The sequence below is a fragment of the Pavona decussata genome, unplaced genomic scaffold, assembly GCF_977016875.1.
Source record: "Pavona decussata unplaced genomic scaffold, jaPavDecu1.1 SCAFFOLD_102, whole genome shotgun sequence".
NCBI lineage: Eukaryota > Metazoa > Cnidaria > Anthozoa > Scleractinia > Agariciidae > Pavona > Pavona decussata.
Genome location: NW_028145517.1, coordinates 475,141 through 499,569, shown reverse-complemented (window position 1 = coordinate 499,569; position 24,429 = coordinate 475,141). Strand labels below are relative to the sequence as shown.

The 24,429-nt window shown below is 38.2% G+C and overlaps 2 protein-coding genes and 1 long non-coding RNA gene across 4 annotated transcripts in view; 2 read left to right on the top strand and 1 right to left on the bottom strand.

Annotated features, from left to right (window-relative positions):
- Positions 1-9,514, bottom strand: part of LOC146471467 (uncharacterized) — an 84,148-nt gene extending 74,634 nt beyond the window's left edge. Inside the window, exon 1 of the long non-coding RNA XR_014866661.1 lies at positions 9,393-9,514. This is a non-coding gene — a long non-coding RNA (uncharacterized LOC146471467). The remainder of the gene's footprint in view (positions 1-9,392) is intronic.
- The window catches only part of LOC146471466 (uncharacterized), an 81,678-nt gene extending 59,201 nt beyond the window's left edge, over positions 1-22,477 (top strand). Inside the window, exon 10 of the mRNA XM_085119947.1 lies at positions 22,461-22,477. The gene's annotated coding sequence lies outside the window, so the exon portion shown is untranslated. The remainder of the gene's footprint in view (positions 1-22,460) is intronic.
- Positions 1-24,429, top strand: part of LOC146471465 (uncharacterized) — a 28,572-nt gene that overhangs the window by 1,972 nt on the left and 2,171 nt on the right. Inside the window, exons 1-15 of one of the 2 annotated variants that reach the window (XM_085119941.1) lie at positions 3,691-3,802; positions 6,397-6,573; positions 8,346-8,469; positions 9,405-9,496; positions 11,971-12,054; positions 12,371-12,513; positions 13,853-13,934; positions 14,288-14,311; positions 15,768-16,127; positions 16,715-16,735; positions 17,318-17,677; positions 18,857-18,877; positions 19,469-19,828; positions 20,571-20,591; positions 21,542-21,895. In XM_085119941.1, the coding sequence (XP_084976067.1) occupies positions 3,739-3,802; positions 6,397-6,573; positions 8,346-8,469; positions 9,405-9,496; positions 11,971-12,054; positions 12,371-12,513; positions 13,853-13,934; positions 14,288-14,311; positions 15,768-16,127; positions 16,715-16,735; positions 17,318-17,677; positions 18,857-18,877; positions 19,469-19,828; positions 20,571-20,591; positions 21,542-21,894 (2,286 nt within the window). In that variant the 5' untranslated portion in view covers positions 3,691-3,738 and the 3' untranslated portion in view covers position 21,895. Of the gene's footprint in view, positions 1-3,690; positions 3,803-6,396; positions 6,574-8,345; positions 8,470-9,404; positions 9,497-11,970; positions 12,055-12,370; positions 12,514-13,852; positions 13,935-14,287; positions 14,312-15,767; positions 16,128-16,714; positions 16,736-17,317; positions 17,678-18,856; positions 18,878-19,468; positions 19,829-20,570; positions 20,592-21,541; positions 21,896-24,429 lie in introns of those variants that run through there. The other variant, XM_085119942.1, reaches the window with a different exon arrangement.

Below are 24,429 nucleotides of genomic sequence, written 5' to 3'. Positions count from 1 at the left end.
ATAGTGTTCCAACATTTCCAAATTCCAATTCGACCTGGAAACAGTGACGAGAAGAGCCACTCCGTGGATTCCACTGAAATTCCCATCTATTTTTATTTAATTTTTTATTTGCTGTTCTAGTAGTGCAGATTGCGACACTATCGGTGACGTTTTTATATGGTTGCTTTGCGCAGATGCTTAAATCGGTCTGTTGCTGACGAATTGTTTAATATAGGAATATTTTTTTTCTCTTTGCATGAGACATTCGGCGTAACACCAACTTGAATAGAACTAATTGCAAGCGAATATACCTGAGACTAAATACTGTATCCTCTTTAAGACAGAAGACTCTCAAGACCTTACTTTATTATCGCACGAGAAAATAAGGGAACATAAAGACTGAACGTAGAGTCTAAATTCAATCATTACGGTCCGTGTTGAACTCGATTGGCCCTTTTGTTTACCACACGTCTTTTTAATCAAATGAAACCCGCAACCAAAACCGCAAGCCCTTGCGTTGGCGTGAAAAATGTTGTTTGTTCAGCATGTTCACTAGAGCGAAAATCAAATTTTAAAAGCAGTCTTTGAGTCAAAATAGTTTTCGTTTTCCATCAACTAGTTTTCACTTTAGCTCATGCAGCAAAAATATGGCTCTATCAAACTTTCATTCTCTTGACTATTGTGTTTGCGCGAGTTCTCCTTGCTTGTACTCGCTTTCGCAAATTGCACACGTAAAAATGTGGTTTTATCAAATTTATCGAACAGTCATGCTCTTGATATTGTGTTTGCAAGAGTTTCTCATGCTTGCACTCACGTTTCACATTTCAACTACCCATCGCGTATAAATAAAGATCAACCTAACGTGCTTAAAGAGCACGAATAAACTCAAAGAGTTCTGCGGTAGGTGGAAGCAATAACACTAGTTCTCGCAGAAATATTGTATTTGTGCCAATGCAAGCTCATGATCGGTGCGATCAGTCAAAAACAAAACCTCTCATCTGTAATAAAATAGTATTATTAACGACGGTGCCTCCTTTAATTACTGCGAAAACAAATACGTTCTGCGCATCTCGAGATACTCGGGTTTTCTAGCTATCCAGTGGTGCCTACTAATACAGGGATATTTGTGCGTGGTTTAAAACTATGCGGAGAAAGCAGAACTTAGCAAGAGCTCCTGGTATCCAAAAAGAAAATTAGAGGTAGCCATGCATTTTTCAGAGATAATAAAGCTTCAATTTGTAAAAATACGCCATACATTGCTTTGTACTTTATATTAGGCTATACTAAGCGTATACCATGCTTTTCTCGCATAGTCATAAACTGTGCAAAAAATACTTCTGTGTTAGAAGGAACCATCTATCCATTTAGGATCTTGTGTCTTATAGGGGGCCTCGATCGATGGTAACGGTCGATATGTCGGTCGACTCACGGTCGACTGACGGTTGATATCTCGGTCGAGCCTCGGTCGCTACTCGGTCGATAACTAGGGATGACTCGGTCGATGTTGTACCGCCATAGCGGTCGTCGTATCGACCGAGGTGGCTGTCGGCCGATATAGATAGCAATACACCGACACTTCACCGACACATCACCGGTACTTCATCGATATTTCACCGCTTACCGGCCGATAGTATCTGCCGATATATCGGTCAATATTCTATCAATATGTTTTTCGACACTTCGTCCTTATCTCGATCGACATTCGTGCATACATAGCGCACCGCTATATCGCGTATCGGTCGTCATCATATCAGTTGATGGCCAATATAATAACGACCGATAGTCGGTCGATAGTCTGTCGTTATCTCATTTTATTCTTACACTACTGCATCATTTTACCATATTAGGTCAAGAGAACGCGTAAAAATATGCCAGCGTATTACACTGTAGTGTCCCAGTTTAACCGGCTTAGAACAAAGCAAAATCCTCGTTCCTTTTTCGTGTCGACCGAGTATCGGCCGATGCATCGACCGATACTTTACCGATACTTCACCGACGGTTCACCGATATATTGCTGACACACTGCCGATGCTATCGCGACCGACTGTCGGTCGATCTCTCGACCGAAAGTGATCCAATGATCGATCGATACATCGCCTATACAGCGGCCGATGCTCGATCGATACTCGCCCGCTACTCGACCGACAATCGACCGATACTCGGTGGATACTTCGACCGAGATATCGACCGTCCGTCGACCGTGACCCGACCGACATACCGACCGTTACCATCGATCGAGGCCCCCTATATGACACAAGATCCTTAATTTATATTACGCGAATACCAGTGCAAATGTTTTTTAAATGCGTATACGTAGAACTAGAACAGTAAACAGAATCTAAGGTAATCTATTGAATGACTGCAATCTGTCTTCAATGTACTAACCGGACAAACCATTTCTTTCAAATATAATCACAAGCTAGGCTTAATCCACAACTTTGAGGGTCTCTTTATTTTATTCTACATATTTTTTTACTTCTGTGTGTTACGCTGTCTTTGCGCGTGCTGTTGTGCCTGTACCACTCAAATTCCTATATATGGAAGCATTTAGTGGCCAATATCATTTAACGCAGATAAGGTATTGAGATATATTGATTGAGAAATGAAATCGATGGTATGCGGAATTGAAGCCCGGCGGAAAGCCATCGTTTGCGTCATCAGCAATATAGTTAAAAGTGCATTGTAATCAACCATTGTCACGGTGTAGCGCATCCTTGACCACGAGAGTCTTGCTCTGTAATTTTTCGAATACCAACTTCCTCGATTGTACAGCAAAACAACAAAGAAGTTAAAATTGATAAATTATAATTTATGCACGAAAAAGAAAAAAAAAACACTACGATTTGCGTCAGCAGCACCACAATCAGAAGGACATTAAAGCAAGACAATTCTTTATCATGGATGTCCTGTTTTTCACCTTTTTGGAAACCAGCCTTCTCCTAACCAACTGCCTTGGTGATGATCTTTTTACTTCTATTATCATTACTCTTCAATATTCAAGTTATACCTGAAATTTTTATATGGCAAACGTTTTGATCTTTGTAGAACTCTCCAAGTGGAAGCGGAATATTTCAGAACAACGTAGGATGGGATGATTAGCATCATGTATCATGATATTACACGAAAAACAAAGCCGGCAGCGTATCTGGCTTTGGTTGGTTTTAAGCTCTGCTCACGAAAATGTGCTAACGAAAGCTCTGCTTACGAAAACTTGGTCTTACCACATATATGATGAAATGATATGTTGATACAATGCATCGTTTAAAAGACCAGGCTGTGATAAGCATAGTTCACCAATCACATCAACAAGAATGAAGACTGTTTATGCTTTGATATTAATATTAGTTTGTTTCCAATATTGAAAGAAAAAAAGTTCAATGAAGCTCATTATTAACATTACAAATATAAAGCTTAGCTATAAAACTGATAGGTTATGTTTGCAACTCGAAGCTAGCAATGGTCATGAATATTATGTGGCGTCGTTGCTGCTTAACTAAAGAGAAAAAACACGACATGTTTGCATGTTATACGGTATAAAAGAACAATTTCCTGTCGTACGATCCATGTTGTTGAGGGGACTTCACAACCGATTCCGCCCACATAGCGATTTTTTGCGACGCCAGTATCTGATTGGCTACTGCAGCTGACGCCATGGGACACTAGCCCCTCTCTAAACTAAACGTCAGGTACTAGCAGCTATCATACTCATTCAAGACCAAGCGAGATCATCTGTTGTTTGCATCTTGCAAACGAGGAATCATGAAGTGGCTTCTAGTTATTTTGCTGTGTAGAGCAGCATTCAGCTCGGATCATAATCCTGATGGTAAGCATTTGCTGCCGTAGTCTTAATAGCTTTCATTGTTGTTGTGTTTTTGTTTCGTTTTGAAAATTCAAGCCGCGAAATTTCACGACGTTTTCACAAAGGTTTGGATAGTCTCATTGCTGACTATAACCCTGACCCAAAGCCGATCCGTGTAAAATTAATGTACAGTTAGAAGCACGGTGAAATTAGTTAGCAATGTCGAAATTTCATTGTTAAAAGAACATTGTCAAATGTTCTGAGCAAACGCTTCACACTAACAGGAAACTTGTGTACGACAACGTTAAGGATATATTGGCTAAGAGGGCTCTAACGGATATTTGATTTCAACAAAAACTAAAAGATCTTAACATGTCGCCGTCGCATACGCTCCCAGAGCAGATACTAGATAATTGCGTAACTTACAAATGCTACAAATACAAAATCATAAAACAATAAATTCAAAATTATGCGAAAGGGCCATACTAAAGGATATAAATGTATATAACTATATGTAAAAACTATGTACACCTATGTATTATCAAGTAAAAATTTAGGTAACTGTGTTAAGGCGAGCTATTCGCACAGATGAACATTGTAGGAATTAAAGAACGCCTAAAACCATCTGTGCGAATACGCGGAAACAAACATTATTTTCGTTCTTTTTTGCTGTGCGATAAATTTTTGTCACTAAGTGCTTACTGCATGCTCATATTGATACACCATTTGCTAATATTGATACGCTATTTGCAATTGAAAAGGTTGATAAGCAACTTCGGCAGCTTTGTGTTGCCTATATTGATACACCATCAAATTTTGCTTTGATATAAGTTTTGTTTCAAATATTGACAGGGAAAATGTTTGATGAGGCTACTTTCATGACATATATTAAGTATACCAATCATGAACCATAGATAATTTATAGGTCTAACTAATGGCATAGATTAACAAGACAAAGAAGAAAGATCTGTAAAGAAAATGTGCTAAAGAGTTTTAAAACTAGTCAGCCATATCATTGGAGTCGGTCACAATTGCATGACTGCCTTAGGAACGAGTAGATCTCTACAAGACAATTTTGGTGGCAGAATTTCACGCAAACCCTCAACGCAGTATTAACCACGGAACAGCATACCGTGCGATATATCAAAACATATGTCGTTTTACTGAGTACCGACCACAACGATTTTAACAAGTTGCTTGGCAACTGTTCTCGTATTTACATACCGAGAAACTTACTTTCATAAAAGGAGCAACTTCGGCAGCTATTAGTGAACGTTAACGACATTTTTGCGGTTGATGTTAATATACAACTAAATGTAAAATAATATATGAAACATATAGTTTGAACTGCGGATGAAAGATCAAATAGAAGAAAGATCGTTTACACAACTTTGCAAAAATCGTCTTTCAAAATCTATGTTATTACATGTAATTACGAGTTTCAACTTGTCTCAACTTGTCTCATCTAGACAAATTTTACCTCGAGTGATGACGTGACAATATAATTGTTGATCAATGAAATCACAGTGGGAAAGTCACTTTCAAAATTTCTATCAAAAGCCGCATGCGCAGAACATCGGAAGTAGAGATGCAGCGTAAAATCTCACGAACCGGAAATAAAAGTTGCATGAAACATTTGTTTTTCTTTCGGAGTTTTGTGCGGTGACCTATCTTAATTTTTTGCATGCATGCAACATTTAGTATGCGAATACAAATAGCTAGAAACGTTTGCGAGAAAGTTATCCAACAGAATTTTCTGAGGACGAAAAAAATGCCTTTTTGATAAAACACAAGATCTACTGAATAACGTTCCGTCATATTACCAGAGGAGTTAAAGAATATAGGGGGCTTTCCAACAAATGAATTAAAATGGTATTTCACCGACTTGGTATTTTAAATAATTTGCAAAAATTGAAATTTAGATGTCCTTGTTGTAGAGCTAAATCTGTTGCCATGGTAACCGTCATGACTTCAGAAATTGTCTTAAATATAGCCAATTACCAGACCTATGAAGCTGTTTATAGTTTGCCTACATGATCAGATACAATTTCTTGTAACCTTTCATAATTTTACAAACCCCCAATTTAAAACAATGAAATACCCTTACGAACCTTCTATTTTATCAGCTTGAATTCTGCTTTAAGTATCTTTCGCTGGCGCGCTCCTTAGCTGTATTCAGTGCTCTTTATTCGGAACGTCTTTTGTGAAGTCATGTCAAAAACTCGCGCTTCGCACTTCATAACTCCAAATATATCGAAACAATAAAAACACGAGGCCGCTTTGATCTGTTTCTCGGTGCTTGGAGCCCCTGATGAATTAATCGCTCCTGTTTTTGTTTTTAAAAAAATCTTAACCAATCCAAGATACACGGATCCAAAATGATGGTAGTCTAACTTAGACAATGGTTTAAGACAATCACAAACTAATGAATCTGTTCACGAATAAGCTATCTGGTTACTGCTATTTGCCTTATCAGTCACACCTTTTCGCCGATGAACCATTCACTTTGGCTAGATTGAAATTGGTTTAGACCTGGCTTTTGTTAAGCCCCGTCTGAAATTCGCTTAAAAAACAGGCCCTATGGCTTAATTGATGATGGATTTTTCTTTACCTTGTAGAGAATTTGAATGAGAATAACCCCAATCTGTACGAGGGAGACATGAGGCTGACACCAGAACAGCGTCGAAGAGCTGAGAATGGACAAGATGTTGACGGTTCGGGCCGGAAAAGAGATTCAAGCAAATTTCCAAAGTGGCCCCGTGGGGTGATTGTCTATGAAATCGGCCCAAACCTTGGTAAGTCCTCTATAACTGTAAAATCGGGTACACTCAACAAGAAGAATTGGAGCAAACTACATGAAATGTCATATTCTGTTTTCCCTCTGATCTTTACTCTAGTTGTAATTTATAAATTTGTGCAGTTAAAATATCATTCAAGCGGCTGGAGAGCTTTTTCTGATTAGTTGTCCTTAGATTGGGTAACTACAATCAAGAACGGAAGGGTTGGGACAAATGCACATTTGCGATGTTTCTCTACACACGCGAGAGAATCACGGTACAAGTAAACGATGTGTTCGTTCCCCCACCCCCTTACAATGTTGAGCCCGTGTAATAAAAATGACTTGCGGATTTCAAAATTGTCTCGGTGGGGAAGGGCGGGGTTAGTAAGTTGGGCTTTAAACGAAAAACATGGCTTCATTGGTCAGCCACACTAAATTAGCTGTTAATATGAGGACTAATTGTCATATTTGCTCCAAGACCTTTAGACACCTGTTTGTCTTTGATTGTACCTGTACAGAATATCATTCCTTAGAACTTCCATTCAAAAACAATAACTTGAGTAAATTTCAGATGGATCGGAGAAGACTACTTAATAACCAGTTGAAAAAGTGAGATACGATTGCAATTCAATGAAGGGTGGTATCTTCTTTTGTTACTGTGCATACGTTCTGCACATCTCGAGTTTCAAATGGGCAGAACCTGTAACCGCCGGAGGCAAGCACTTCTAATTCACGCAATTTATTCTCAACTCTTTTCACTTTGTCGGCTGCCCGGGAGGGCTGAACATTGTAGCTTAACAGTGTTACTGACGAGGCGAAGAAGGTTAAAACTGAAACATACAAACAAAGTCAACTTACAAAATGCACCAGCTATAAGGTAAACAAACCGATAAAAGCGATCGAAAATACAGCACATTTACATTGTTGTGGCGCGTTTAGACGAAACTTCTAGCGGAAATTGCCAGCAGACTGCAGTAACTGCGGATAACTACGTGAAGCGCGTCTCGTTGAAAGTTCAACGTATAATGAACAGAAAATGTCATTTCAGCAAAGTGTCACGTACAAAATGCAAATTATTAACCTGAATTCCCGCGCAAAAACAAGCCTAGGGGAATACTAATCGAGGCCACTATAACAATCGGTTGTTAGATCAAACAGTACCTACTAATACAGGGATATTTTTGCGCGGTTTAAAACTACGCAGACAAAGCAGATCTTAGGAGGTGCTCTTGGTATCCAAAAAGAAAATTGGGGGTAACCATGCATTTTTCAGAGATAATAAAGTTTCCATTGAAAAAAAAAAAAATTTAGTTGCTTTGTCGGTTACTGCTTTTTAGAATAATTGTTGCTTAAAATTATCTCCAAAAATGCCCGATGTCCCGCTACCGTCATTTTTCTTTCTGGATTGCAGTAGCCCACACTAAGATCTGTTTTTCTCGCATAGTCATTTACTGTATAAAAATACTTTGCATTAGGAGGCACCGTCTATAGTAACCGGTTGAAAAAGTGAGATACGATGTCAATTCAATAATACTTTTACACTTGTAATCTTTCAAGTTAGGCCGTTGGTTTGACGGGTTCATGCGCTACAAAAAGAAGCTCAAAACCCGGTTCAACAATAATTGATAAAGACTTCTTACAATGTTTATTGGACTAGTTATATACATGAGCGTGTAATAACAAGGGCCCAGATTTTTGTTTGCTAATGTAAACTGTTATTAAATTGGCCCATTTTCTCTCGATACCTGTCTTGTATCGAAACACCTAAATGGGATGTCTGCGTTTTAGCTAGAGATTCCCGTGCGATGAGAGCCATACGAGATGGAATGGATGAATGGACCACAAAAACCTGTATCCGTTTTAGGAAAAGAACAAACGAAGCAGATTACGTCTACTTCAAACTTGGTAGAGGGTAAGTAAAACAGTTGGAACGATTTATTAAATGTTCACAACCAGTTGTTTAGTGCGTTTTTAATTTAACCCTATCTACAACGGAGCTGGGGTAGATTCTGCAAAGTTTGCACCATTCTTTTTTATATGCGAACAAATGCCACCACATTTTGTCATTTTACAAAAATTTATATGAGAAAAATGTGCTGTGGTAGGTCAATGTCCACTAAAGATGTTACCATGACAACTACATTTCGACAGGCAGTTTTTTGAAAAACTGACAAGAATATTCCAGTTTTAATAAGAGACAAAAACTAACTTTCTTACAATAACGTTCGCGTTGTTAGATCGTTTTAGTGTTGTTCTATTGGTTTTGGTGGTTTTCTGAAATTTTGGGTCAATCCAGAAATCTAAGCTGGCGGATCAAAGATGACCATCCAGGGACCATCGTTTGGAAATCACAACGTACCTAGGCAACCATTTTAATGAGTGCTTTGTTACCTGACGACACAACTGACAAAAACTACAATACATATATTTTTGTTTTCTCGCTCGTAAAGGTCACGCGATTATCACTGAAATTTAACAACTTAAACTTTAAGGTGTCCCAATCCTATTAAGTCTATTAATTGGCGCGTTGGTTACATTTTTAAATCGCACTTTTTGGTAAAAAAAAAATTATCCGATTTCTTTGAATGTTTGTACTTTCAGAAGGTGTTGTTTTTATGGCTGTTAAAACAATTGACACATTGGAATATTTTTTTTAACGTTATTTAAAAAAAATCGCCCATAATTTTAAAATCCGACGACCGGTTTTTTTTCCTGATATCTGTAAGTTTCATGACAATAGTGTGTGAAAAAATGTTTTCGTTAAAATGCGTATTTTATTAAACAGACCCTCTCCTTTAATTGTCGTACCTTACCCTTAAAGATAACCTACTACACCTTTTTCTCCAGCTGTTCATCGTATGTGGGAAGAGTAGGAAAACGCCAAAATATTAATCTTGCCAGTGGATGCTGGACAAGAGGGATTGTAGCCCATGAAATTGGTAAGTGTTTAATTCACCCATAAAGTAGTTAGAAGAAATCTTACTGAATGCTGATTGGCTGGGATGAAGGAAACATGTTCTTTCTATTAAGGACAATATTTGTAACTCCCCCTTGATTCACCGAGTGGTACAATTCCACGCTTTTGATTGGTTGAGCGTGCTGTTTCTGAAATTGATCGGTTTCTGCGTCCTAAGATTACCGCGTTAAAATCGAAACAGTAAACGATAATTTACACTAACCCTCCATTGTCTAGACACCTGGGTGGATTTGCAGGGTTCACAAAAATAATCATTCATGAACCAGCAACCTCTTCTTCGCATCTTCTTGCAACCTCACGAAAAGAGTAAGTTCCCTTCTCGAGTAGTTTATGAAAAATTCGAAAATACTCTGGAAAGTTAATCCTTAACTTTCCTGGGTTTCATGCGATTACTTATAATAATGATTATCAAAAAATTGGATCACCGTATAATGTAATCTTAAGGATTTTATTGGCTTAGCGGCCATGGTATATGAGCCTATTTACCATGCCTGAGAAGTAGCCGCCTTTAAATTGTTTTAACCCTTTTCATCCCAACAACACATACATGCAACGAAAACACCGTTCTAGCTTCTATGAATTGCTCCTTGATTAACTTAAGCTACAACGTCATGATAATGTGTGAATGGCACCAGCTGATGTATACTGCCATCATCAAACCCAGCAAACCGACTACACCTCCCGATTTCCGCTGCATATCACCGTTTGTTTGGCAACAAAGTCCTAAATGCCAATTTTTCGGCCAAATAATTACACTTATTTATCGTCAATTTTTAATCCAAATAATTTGTTCAAAAATGAAAAGTCTAGTTGACAGAAAACCTCGAGGTTAGCTTAATGATGCCAGAATGGAGGATTCTGCAGAGGAAAATGGCTCGAAAAACACTTATAAAGCGATGATTTTACCAGATTCGTACTCGTGCACTCACTCGAACAAACAACAACCGTCATTTGCGTCACGTGACAATTTAGCCTGATCCCACAGTTTCTTAAGACCGCAGATATTTATATTTCATCTCCATTTATGGAGAAATTAAGTGGTTCAGACTATTTATTGCCAAAAAGTCTTTGAAAAAAATAGCACACACCTGGTATTTAAAGGGTTAAGGTTTTTAATAAAACAATTATTCCACTCGAGCTTGTTGGATATATATTGGTAATTGAACTGAATGGAGTGCAATTTGGTCTGAAATCATACGCGTGATTTCAAAATCAAACGAGCGCGCAGCGCGAGTTTGATTTGAAATCACAAGTATGATTTCAGACCAAAATTGCACTCCACTCAGTTCAATTACCACTTAATTACATCCATTTTGAAATCACAGAGTATCATTGTCAATATTAATATTCTATTTGTGTTAATAGGCCTTATCACGGTTTTCGACGCCATTTTGACGGGTAGGCAAACAGGCTTGAAATAACAGTGTTTGTATGGAAATCCGATGTCAAATAATTTTCATAAAACATCGCTTCTGAAAAATTCATGAATTGGAAACTTTCGGCACTAGGAAGAGGATTTTAAGGAAAAAATTGAAGGAATGTAGCTGTGACAGAAAGCGTCCAGTCGTGTTTTGAACTTTCCATACATTTCCCTGTATTTTTTCCCGCGAACTATTTTTAGTAGCAGTTCACGGCTGGTTCGCTATAGAGACAAATGTATGGAAAGTTCAAAACACAACAGGACGCTTTCTGTCACAGCTACATCCCTCCAATTTTGTTCTTAAAATCCTTTTCCTAGTGCCAAAAGTTTCCAATTCATGAATTTTTCAGAAGCGATGTTTTATAAAAATTATTTGACATTGGATTTCCATACAAACACTGTTGCCTACCCGTCAAAATGGCGTCGAAAGCCGTGATAAGGCCTATTCAATTCCATTTTGATGGGCTAAAGAAAGGATGCGATTTAGAGCAAAAAATGGTGCAATTTGGGAATAAATTGCGCCATTTTGGACCAATCAGATTCCAAGGATCACCAGTGATTTCGAAATGGATGTAATTAAAGATGAAAGCCCTCTCAGCGCTCCACCTCGTTGGCTATCTATCATCTTATAACCAACGCGCGCTCGTGGAATTAATTGGTAAATGATAATTGTTGTTGTTCTTGTGTTTTTCAATAACATTTCTGACACTTCTCGATATTTATAACAATATCAATCCCACCACTTTCACAATTCCAAGTGTCACGCATCAATTCGTTCATGGTTTATTTCAATTGTTAATGAACCCCTCTTCTTCAAACCCGCGACCAAATTAAATATCTAAGAAAATTTGAAGAATACATAAATCGTACGATAACGCAGGAAAACCTCAATGCATTTTCCATTTGAACATCAAATCAGTGATGTCACGAATGTTACCAACTTTTATGTCATTGTTTATCTAACATTTTCCTCGTTCTTTCCGGCTTGGTATTAATGAAAACGTTTCTCTCTGCAGCACATGCTCTTGGTTTCTTCCACGAACAATCTCGCCCTGACAGAGATAATTACGTCACAATAATATGGAGAAACATACCTCAAAGTATGTATGGACCCTTTCAGTTAATTTCATTTAATCGTTCCGTCACTCTTGTTGAGAGAAAGTTACCTGGCGACAGAAGAGGCTCAAATTGTTTTTTTGTCAACTGTCATCAGTCAAGGTTCAAAGTCCATTATTCACCAAAGCACGGTGTTCTTCAACAAGATAGAAAAATAAATTCAGAAAAGATCCAGTTTTGCATGACACAAGAAGTCCGCTTTTCGATTATTTTAAATTGACTAAGCTTCACTCCTTCGTTTTCATTTTGGTTGAATCGTCTAGAAATAAGCAGCATAATGATCTGAGTAATTTCTTTCAGATAGGAGACATAATTTTAAGAAGTATCCCAGATCGATTATTGATTCACTTGGAACCCCATACGACTACAAAAGCTTGATGCATTATGGAAAGAAAGCATTCTCCATCAACGGACAGCCCACCATTGTAGTAAAGCAGTCAGGGGTATGTTACTACGGCATATACTTCACAACAATCTCTTTCTGACTACATCGATTATTTTCGTATTGATAGATGTCGTGTTCGAAATGAGTTTAAACACCTTTCGCGTGTGGTCATGTGACCGATGACGTCATGACACTAAATTTGATATGAATAATATTTTATGGCAAGTCTTATTCCCATGTTGTGTCAATTTGACAAAGTTATGAAGCATTTAAGATTTTTCAAATGCAAAGGATTCTGAGAAGGTTCTAATTATAACTATATATTACTTTTTCAATTATAAAATACTTGAAAAAGTTAAACGTAGTCTATTTCCATCCTTGCCTGCTGTAGCCAGAAAGAGAGATACTTACACGGCTTCACAAAATAAGCAGAGAAAAAAAATGGCCCATTTAGATTAATTATTGGGTTTACTTCGATTCTAGTTCTTGATGATCAGCTTTTTAAAGTAATTCCAAAAATAGCTGGTGTAGCCCCTTTTACCGCTATGATAGGACAAAGGTAAAGCACGGTTTACATGGTATGAAAGAGGAATGCTACAAAATATTTATCTCTAACAGCAGCAGTTAAAGATTGTCAAAATTTTCGGAATAGTTTCATGCGGGGAAGGGGAAGAAGCGTGCCCTGTGGTTAGAAGCGCGGACATGTGACCTGGAGGTCCCAGGTTTAAGTCCTCCCGCTCTGATCTCTGCATCCGAATTGTATCTCACTAGTCCCTGTTCATATCCTCAGCTACGTTTTGGAAATAGCCAGCTGGTAAGACCTTCCTGCTAGTTGGTCAGTTAGTTTATATTTAGGTTGTAATAATTATTTCTTTCAGTCATTTACAGTGTTCCCAACACGCACTAAAGCGCTAAATACATTGACAATCAAATGCGCTGCACACAGTCTGACCTTAGGACACTTTAAAGTCAATCAATGAATGCCCGGTTGTCACTCACCAGAATAAAAATTTCTTCCCAAGTTTTCACTGACCTCGCAGTATATTTTACAGAGCAATTTTCACCATGACAAATCATTTGGCAACGATTCCGGTGACGAATACACAAAATTTATTCTATCCTCTCACAAACCAAGTGGCTACCCCAAAACATAATTCTCTAGTTCTTCACTAACCTTGAGGTTGAGATTTAAAGTTTCCGTCACTTGATAAAAAGTTTATGACTATTCTATGACTATCACAAGATTTTTGTTCCTTGAGTATCTTTTCTTGACCCTGGAGGGGGCAGCCTGAAAAGGATTAGAGAAATGATTTGTTTGTTTTATTTTTTTTTCCAATTTATTTTAACCTAAAACAATCTTTCTCTCTTGGAGCTAATGAGAATCCTTTAATTTCCAGGCCGTCATAGGACAGAGAAACGGCTTAAGTGCCATCGATGCGCGACAGGCAAACCTTCTGTACAAAAAGGAATGTGGAGGAGGTACATAAAACGGCTTCTTTTACCCCACCGCCAAAGAAAGGCCATTTTCGTTTACTCTAATGGGCTCTCTTATTGCTCTATGAAATAATCGAAATTGAAGAAGATTGCTTTTGTATGAGCATCGCCCGTTTGAAGGGCTACATTGATTGGTCATCTAAGTTGAGACACAGGCATAAGGAATAATGAGGTAATGCATGCACTCTTAAAAATCACACTAGGCTTGAAAAACTAGGGATTTATGCGGTTAAAGGGATAAAGCTTGCAAGCATGCAAACTTGGCAGTGTGTCCTAACACCCTACACCGAAAAATATTTTTAGATGAAGAGGTGGAGTAATGTCTTTATCTTTTTCAGGACCGCCGAGTCCAGGTGCACCAGGTACGTAAGCAATGAAATTTATTATCAAGTGATTTCTTTATATCATGCAATAAAACTAACGTGATTTATACGTGTCTCAGAATACGTTTTAATAGGCTAGAACTGGAATTGTAAAATTAAAACGTTTTCTACGGGCGACTGTGGGAAACTGGAGTACTATACCGTAATGACACGTGTCGAATTTCAGGTACTTGAACTAAAGCTGATAATTCTGCCTAGGAGAAAAATAAGTTTTGAGTTTCCAGCGGTAAAGCTACGCTAGAGTACTCGACAGTCTTAAAACACACAGAGAAAACCTCACTCTGATGCAAATCACGCCTACAAATTACCGAGGCGGATCTCCTTCTTTTTCATAAGTAATTATGAAACAGATATGTAACTTATAAAGCACTCAGGTACCCATTACACGTCCCAAGATTTGGAACATTGCAAAACCTTTTGGAGCCGACGCCTCTGCGTCTTTTCTGCAAAGGACATCTGCTCTCCAGATTGGAAAAGAGGTGGTGTACTCTTCAGAAGACGATGACTATTTTTTTGATGGGGGATCACAGATAATGCCCTCCGAAAGTCTCGAATTTAGACCATTTTCGTATCAAATTCATTTGTACGCAAGCACCTTCTTTTGCTTCTTAGATTATGCAAAGATGTTTCTATTCTTAATTTGCTACATCGTTGACTTACGTTCGATGCTCAGAACTTAACGCTTGTTTTCAAGATACAAGAAGAGCAAATTAAAGCGTCACCAAAATACAGTTATAACTGCTTTCCAATTTAAAACACCGGTGCAATAACACCATACAAGTGAAAGCTAAATGTCTCGTTTGTCTTGCACCTTCTTTGAAATCAACGATATTACTGGTGCGTTAAATCTGAGCGCGACAGTGACTATGGTGGTATAACACTTTCAAACTATACCAACTAATGTATAAGTGATGTAAAAGAACCAAAATATAGACATAAATCCGACAACCCCTCCCCCCCTCCACACACACCCCTTTTTAGGTATTTGAGCCAGTAATTCTAACCTAATATTCCATTTGATATTTCATTGTTCATTTCTCATTCTAACCTAACATTAATATTGATATATATCGACTCTAACTGCACCTATTTGAAAATCTTCGCAAGAAAAAAGTTGTTACTGATGATGATATCGAAGAAACTATCGTCCATTTCCGTCGCGAGATTTTCACAAGGGAACAAAAACTTTTGAGTAAAGAGCAAGAAACCACATCTCTTCTCCGGCGTTAAATCCCAACCATAAATCGCACAATAATATAAAAAAATATAAGAATCATAAATCATCCAATGAGTTGCAGAGGCCTGGAAAATAAACCAAGACGTAAAACAATGCCTTCCCTAAATCTACAAGGGGGACCCTCAAATGAGCAATATATAAAACCCCGGTCAGTGCGTGGTAACAGCATGGTTATTGTTTTTCTATTTCGAATTGTAGAATGCAGAAGCAATGGCCACATAGTGCTTAACGATGCCTCGAGAGCACAAGGATACAACCGACCACCATACAGATGTGACAATGGACTGGCGACTAAGTGGTACAGATTCTCAGGAGCATCAGGAAACCAGATGCCCACTAGTTGTGTACCAACGAATCGTTGTGGGACGCATGCACCAGGGTGGCTCTCAGGCCGTCTCCCTTCCTCTGGTCAAATTACCAACGCCAAAGTCTGCTTTCACTGGAGTAACAACTGCTGCCGCTGGTCAACTTACATCCGTGTTCGCAACTGTGGCGCGTTCTACGTTTACCAGATGAAAAGACCTCCAGCGTGTCATCTCCGTTATTGTGGAAATTCAGGTTGAGATAGAATATTCAAAAGAACATTGCGGTTACTAATACATGAATTACAATTCCAGGACCATTTTTCCAAATCGAAGCAAAGAAATTACGGGCACCCAGCAAATTAATTCGGTGGATATCCGCATGTTCGAAACATCTTAGTTGCCTCAGAAATTAGAATTTACTAAAAGAATATCTAAAGTTGTCATTGCTAAAATGTTCACTCAAAACGTACTCCTTTTGTTGAAGAAGGGGCACTAAATATGTCGTTAATAATGCAAAAAGAGGCCGGCTAGCATATGCGTACAGCCAACAACAGCTCCTAAATTCAGGAACTAAAAAAGATTGGGATTCATAAAACGTTGGGCAAATTACGTTTTCAACTAATTTAGCATCCGACCGGACGAAAAGGAATTTGCTAACAAAAACATGACTTTGAAAAGCCACAAAACGATCTAAGAACACAGGAGAACACATTTTAACTCATGGTTTGCTTAAATGTTCTAATTGGGTGATCCAGACAAGTTCACTATAGCTTGTGGAATTATATGTTGTCCTACAAAGTCAAATCTTCTCACACGATTTCCTTTTGTTTTTAGCTTCAGGTGTTTCGCCCTCTCCACCAGGTAAATAGTACCAGCTGTTCTCAAAGTAGACTAATCAAGAAACTGATAGTATATAATGCTATCATAACTTTTCTTTTTTTTTTAATACAAAGTTGCATATTTATATCTGTTATCAAGTTAGTCCAAATCAAGGAAATATCACGAAGCTTTAGTATCAAGAAAAGCTGTTATCACTAAAGAAAATGCCTTGGAAAATAACTTTCTCTACATGATGTTAGCAGGTTGGGTATCCTCCAAACTCGAGATTTCTCTGTGTTACTCTTCCCATACGCCAGCGTTAAGACTTGTCATGTTCAAGTGTTATTCTTGTTGATTTCACAAGAAATGAAAAATTTTTGAATAAAGAGCAAGCAACCACATCTCTTCTCCGGCGTTAAATCCCAACCGTAAAACGCACAATAATATAAAAATGAATAAGAATCGTAGATCATAAAACGAGTTGCAGAGGGTTAGAAAATAAATCAAGACGTAAAACAATGCCCTCCCTAAATCTACAAGGGGGACCCTCAAATGAGCAATATATAAAACCCCGGTCAGTGCGTGGTAATAGCATGGTTTTTGTTTTTCTATTTCGAATTGTAGAATGCAGAAGCAATGGCCACATAGTGCTTAACGATGCCTCGAGAGCACAAGGATACAACCGACCACCATACAGATGTGACAATGGACTGGCGACTAGGTGGTACAGATTCTCAGGAGCATCAGGAAACCAGATGCCCACTAGTTGTGTACCAACGAATCGTTGTGGGACGCATGCACCAGGGTGGCTCTCAGGCCGTCTCCCTTCCTCTGGTCAAATTACCAACGCCAAAGTCTGCTTCCACTGGAGTAATAACTGCTGCCGCTGGTCAACTTACATCCGTGTTCGCAACTGTGGCGCGTTCTACGTTTACGAGTTCAAAAGACCTCCAGCGTGTCATCTCCGTTATTGTGGAAATTCAGGTTGAGACAGAATATCCAAAAGAACATCGCCCTTACTAATACATGAATTAGAATTCCAGGAACATTTTTCCAAATCGAAGCAAAGAAATTACGGGCACCCAGCAAATTAATTCGGTGGATATCCGCATGTTCGGAACATCTGAATTGCCTCAGAAATTAGGATTTACTATAAGAATATATAAAGTTGTCATTGCTAAAATGTTCGCTCAAAACTTATTCTTTTTGTTGTAGAAGAGGCACTAAATATGTCGCTAATAATCCACAAAGAGTCCGGTTAGCATATGCGTACAGCCAACAACAGCTCCTAAATTCGGGAACTGAATAAGATGCGGTTTCATAAAACGTTGGGCAACTTACATTTTCAACTAATTTAGCATCCGACCACACGAAAAAGAATTTGCTTGCAAAAAAATTGCTTTGAAAAGCTACAAAACGATCTAAGAACACATGAGAATATTCTAAAGAACATTGCGGTTACTAATACATGAATTACAATTCCAGGAACATTTTTCCAAATCGAAGCAAAGTAATTACGGGCACCCAGCAAATTAATTCGGTGGATATCCGTATGTTCGGAACATCTTAATTGCTTCAGAAATTAGAATTTACTGAAAGTATATCTAAAGTTGTCATTTCTAAAATGTTCGCTCAAACCTTATTCCTTTTGTTGTAGAAGGAGCACTAAATATGTCGCTAATAATGGAAAAACAGGCCGGCTAGCACTAATGTGTACAGCTAACAACAGCTCCTAAATTCGGGAACTGAAGAAGATTTGGTTTTACAAAACGTTGGGCAACTTACATTTTTAACTAATTTAGCATCCGACCAGACGAAAAGGAATTTGCTTACAAAAAAAGTGGCTTTGAAAAGCCACCAAACGATCTGAGAACCCAGGAGAACACATTTTAATTCACTGTGTACTTTAATGTTCTCATTGGGTGATCCAGACAAGTTCACTTAGCTTGTGGAATTATATGTTGTCCTTCTCAATCATTTATTCACATGATCATTTCAGTAGGGTTTGCCACATTGAAAATCCAGTTTTTTTGCCTCTGCTCATGTTGGATTGTAACCTTAAGGAATGAGACGTGTTTATTTCGTTAGATAATAAAACTACCTGGAAGTATCCCTTAAAAACTCTAACCTTCTCACACGATTTTCTTTTGTTTTCTGCTTCAGGTGTTTCGCCCTCTCCACCAGGTAAATAGTACAAGTTGTTATCAAATTAGACTAATCAAGAAACAGATAGTATATAATGCTACCATACCTTTTCTTTTTTTTTTTTTTTTTTTAAAAAAAGGTTCCTATTTATCTCTGTTATCAAGTTAGTCCAAAACAAGTAAATATCACGAAGCTTTAGTATCAAGAAAAGCTGTTATCACTGAGGAAAATGTCTTGGAAAAAAACCGTTTCTCTACATGATGTTAGCAGGTTGGGTATCCTTTAAACTCGAGATTTCTCTGTGTTACTCTTCTCATACGCCAGCATTAAGACTTGTCATGTTCTAGTGTTATTCTTGTTGATTTCACAAGGAAACAAAAACTTTTGAATAAAGAGCAAGCAACCACATCTCTTCTCCGGCGTTAAATCACAGCCATAAAACGCACAATAATATAAAAAAGTATAGGAATCGTAAATCATAAAATGAGTTGCAGAGGCTTAGAAAATCAACCAAGACGTAAAAAAATGCCCTCCCTAAATCTACAAGGGGGACCCTCAAATGAGCAATATATAAAACCCTGGTCAGTGCGTGGTAATAGCATGGTTTTGTTTTTCTATTTCGAATTGTAGAATGCAGAAGCAATGGCCACATAGTGCTTAACGATGCCTCGAGAGCACAAGGATACAACCGACCACCATACAGATGTGACAATGGACTGGCGACTAGGTGGTACAGATTCTCAGGAGCATCAGGAAACCGGATGCCCACTAGTTGTGTACCAACAAATCGCTGTGGAACACATGCACCAGGGTGGCTCTCAGGCCGTCACCCTTCCGCTGGTCAAATTACCAACGCCAAAGTCTGCTTTCATTGGAGTAATAACTGCTGCCGCTGGTCAACTACCATCCGTGTTCGCAACTGTGGCGCGTTCTACGTTTACGAGTTGAGAAGACCTCCAGCGTGTCATCTCCGTTATTGTGGAAATTCAGGTTGAGACAGAATATTCAAAAGAACATTGCGATTACTAATACATGAATTACAATTCCAGGAACATTTTTCCAAATCGAAGCAAAGAAATTACGGGCACCCAGCAAATTAATTCGGTGGATATCCGCATGTTCGGAACATCTTAATTGCCTCAGAAATTAGAATTTACTAAAAGAATATCTAAAGTTGTCAGTGCTAAAATGTTCGCTCAAAATTTAATTCTTTTGTTGTAGAAGGGGCACTAAATATGTCGCTAATAATGAAAAAAAAAAAAAGGCCGGCTAGCACTGATGCGTACAGCTAACAACATCTCCTAAATTCGGGAACTGAAGAAGATTTGGTTTTATAAAACGTTGGGCAACTTACATTTTTAACTAATTTAGCATCCGACCAGACGAAAAGGAATTTGCTTACAAAAAAAGTGGCTTTGAAAAGCCACCAAACGATCTGAGAACCCAGGAAAACACATTTTAATTCACTGTTTACTTTAATGTTCTCATTGGGTGATCCAGACAAGTTCACTTAGCTTGTGGAATTATACGTTGTCCTTCTCAATCATTTATTCACATAATCATTTCAGTAGGGTTTGCCACATTGAAAATCCAGTTTTTTTGCCTCTGCTCATGTTGGATTGTAACCTTAAGGAATGAGACGTGTTTATTTCGTTAGATAATAAAACTACCTGGAAGTATCCCTTAAAAACTCTAACCTTCTCACACGATTTTCTTTTGTTTTCTGCTTCAGGTGTTTCGCCCTCTCCACCAGGTAAATAGTACAAGTTGTTATCAAATTAGACTAATCAAGAAACAGATAGTATATAATGCTACCATACCTTTCCTTTCTTTTTTTTTTTTTTTTTTTTTTTGAAGTTGCATATTTATATCCGTTATCAAGTTAGTCCAAAACAAGTAAATATCACGAAGCTTTAGTATCAAGAAAAGCTGTTATCACTGAAGAAAATGCCTGTGAAAAAATAACTTTCTCAACATGATGTTAGCAGGTTAGGGTATCCTTTAAAATCGAGATTTCACAGTGTTGCTCTTCTCATACGCCAAGTGTTAAGACTTTGCATGTTCAACTGTTATTCTTGTTGTTCTTGTAGTTGTTATTTTTGTTTTCTTTGATGACTTTTTAGGTCATCAGAGATGACTTGTTATGAAAATAACTACGCGAGCAATCTCTCTGGGCACTTCATGGAATTCCATAATTAAAGACCACTAATTATGTAATAGTTTTCACACCTGTTTTAATTCCATACAATTCTGACTTAAGTCAAACTTTCTTCACGTTACCCAACATTATGACGAGTAGTTTGCTTTAAGAACTCCCTCCTTGCAGAAAAAATTAAGCAATTTTCCTACGATTCACGTGTCCGATACTACACGAGAAATATCGCTGCATTTTCAACATCTTTTACTACTGTCCCACACCACTGACTGACAAGTATTTCCAGAATTATTTGCCAATGACACCATGTGCGCTACTGGATTCGTCAACTCCATAATCGTAATCAAACTTCCTACAATCATGGAATAAACTCTCTGCATCCAATAGAACATTAGTCAGTTCTTACTAATTAAGATCTCATAAGAGCTATACTTTCTAAATGTACCCCACAGTAAAAATGAGGTATTTAATGTTGATGAATTCTTTTGGAATTAAAATTTCAAGAAGCCGCGTAATGATTAACTGATCTTTTTCATTTCGAATTGTAGAATGTAGAAGCTACACAATGCTTAACGATCCCACGAGAGCACAAAGATACAGCCGACCACCATACAGATGTGACAGTGAATTGTCGACTAAGTGGTACAGATTCTCAGGAGCATCAGGAAACCGGATGCCCACTAGTTGTGTACCAACGAATCGCTGTGGGACGCATGCACCAGGGTGGCTCTCAGGCCGTCTCCCTTCCTCTGGTCAAATTACCAACGCCAAAGTCTGCTTTCACTGGAGTAATAACTGCTGCCGGTGGTCAACTACCATCCGTGTTCGCAACTGTGGCGCGTACTACGTTTACGAGTTGAAAAGACCTCCAGCGTGTCATCTCCGTTATTGTGGAGTGTGAGGTTAGAACTGGAGAAAGTAAAATCTCATAAATCTTTCAGTGCTTTTGGGTACCAGGGAACAAGGAATAATGAAAAAAAAAAAAAAAAGTGAAACATCGTCAAAAATAACCAAGGCTTCTGCAGCGGCTTGTTTTATGTGCTGCTTTTTATATGTCGGTGTGAGGTCACGGGTAGTGTTGATATATTTTCTCATATTGACTTTTTAAAAATATTTAATACTGGTAAAGAAAGTGCTGGAAGATGAAGCATATTGTCCTTGCTACAAAATTAATGACGGTAGTTATCGGTACGTATAAATGAATAAATAAAAATAAATGGGAATTTCAGTAGCACATACGCAGGGTAGCTCTTCGCGCGCTTTTTTCAGGTCGAATTTGAACTTGGAAAATGTAAGTTTTTGTGGACGGAGGAAAACCGGAGTACCAAGAGAAAAACCCTCGGAGAATTGATGAGAACCAACAATAAACTCAGGTAAACTCCGGGAATTAAACCCTGGCCATATTGGTGGGAGGGGAGTGCTCTCATCACAGCGCCAACCCTGCTCGTCTTTGCAGACATTTAGAAGCTCCTGGTATTTTTAAACCTTACCTCTAATTTTAAGCTTTACTTGAATAGATGAAATTTTACAATTGTAATTTATTTTTTCGTTAAATATTCACCTTGTGCCTTAGTAATCAAATTCATCGGTATTGTTGGTTTAATATTCATCGTTTGGAGCGACTATTCCTAAGAACATCAAATTCAATTTTTATCCAAAAAGTAGATCTCGCTGATAACACTTCCATCAACTTTTCTCGGCAAGGAGATAACATATATGAAATACGAACGGAGAGATTTAATTTTCATAAAATTTTGTGATTCGATCTTTTTGCACCCCGGGCTGTGCTCGAAACCCACTGGCGAGATCGTGAATTTTGCAAGTAGCCCAGTTGCAGCTGTTAGTTCTGGAGAATACAGATCACTGAAAACTTCCTAATTCGCTAATTATAAACGATGAACCTTCACAAATTACAATTTGATAAATTACAATCATAATCTTTAAGGAGGCTCGAAAGGCTTTCTAGACCCGTGTGCGCGCGTGACGCACCCACGCCATAACTAAGGTGTTGGCGTCAGCTGAATGAATCAAAATGTCTATCCAAAGTCGCGTGTGCCAACACCGGAAGTAAGAATGCAACGTAAATTCGCGCGAACTGGAAATAAAAGCTGAGAAAACATTTGTTTTTATTTCGAAATTTTACGAGGTGACCTAACTTGATTTTTGGCATGCATGCCACAATCAGTATGCCACTTACAAAAATGTTTGGGAGAGGTTTATTTAATAGAAAATTTTCTAGGTGAAAAAAATGCCTTTTTCTGAAATAACACAAGATCAACTAGACAACTTTTTTTCATATTTCCAAACGAGTTAAGAATTTAGGGTGCTTTCCAACAAGGGAATAAACACGGTAGGTCACCGACTTAGTTCTTGAAGTACTTGGCAAAAATTGAAAGTTTGAGGCCCTTTTGTGGACCTGACCTGTTGCCATGGTAACCACAATGACGTCAGGCCTTCCTTTAAAGTATTGCCCAACAAACTGAGTTACAAAGATGTTTATAGTTTGTCCACATGATCAGAAACAATTTTTTGTAATCTTTCAGCGTTTCACAAACATTACAACAATGAAAAACCCTTACGAGCCTCCTTAATTACTGTGATAAATCAGAGGACACAAAGAGTTACCTACTTTGAGCACTTACCGCAACATGCGATTTAGCCCAAGTTTAAAGGAATAAATTGCAAAAGTGGCTCGTACTCACAGGCTCTACCACAAATCAGTGGAAAGTTCCATCCATTGTCTACGAAAATCTGTTAAAACATTTGGCCGCAATCCAGTTTCTGTTCTGCAAGTGAGAAGTGAAAGTTGTGAAATTCGACTAACACGGCCATATTTCAATCGAACATGTCATCAACAAATCTTAGCAACAAACCAGGAAATGAAATAACTATCACTTTGAAATTTCTCCACGAAGCAAGATTAATCGTTTCTTACCAATTTGATTGTAATAAAAACTCTGGAAGAGTTATATTAAAGCCGTCATGTAACGAGATAAATCCATCACGTTGAAGCGAATTGACTGTCCACCACGGGTTACACCTCGCTTTATGTTCTTGATGTTATACCTCGCTACCTACATGCCCGATTCAGGGGCACCCAACGACAGTTTTCTCCTAGATCCTTTGAAACGCAATTTTAGGCTATCTGGAGTGCCTTTAAACCTCTGTAGGTTCATTTCAGGCCGCGCTATATAATATTTTTATCTATTCGGTCATTCTAGGGGAACTTGAGTCTTTTCGAAATTACTAGGGCACCTTTGTCCATTTCCCGAAAACTTTAGGTCTTATTACCTTTCCGAAAATCTTAGCTGACCTTTTTTCGGCACCCGAAACCAAATTTTTATCAACCCGAAGACACTAGGCCTTAAATTTCCCATATCAGGAACGTGCGAGGTGAAAATTCCCTTCAGAAAATTGTAGGAGTTTAAGGTCCTTC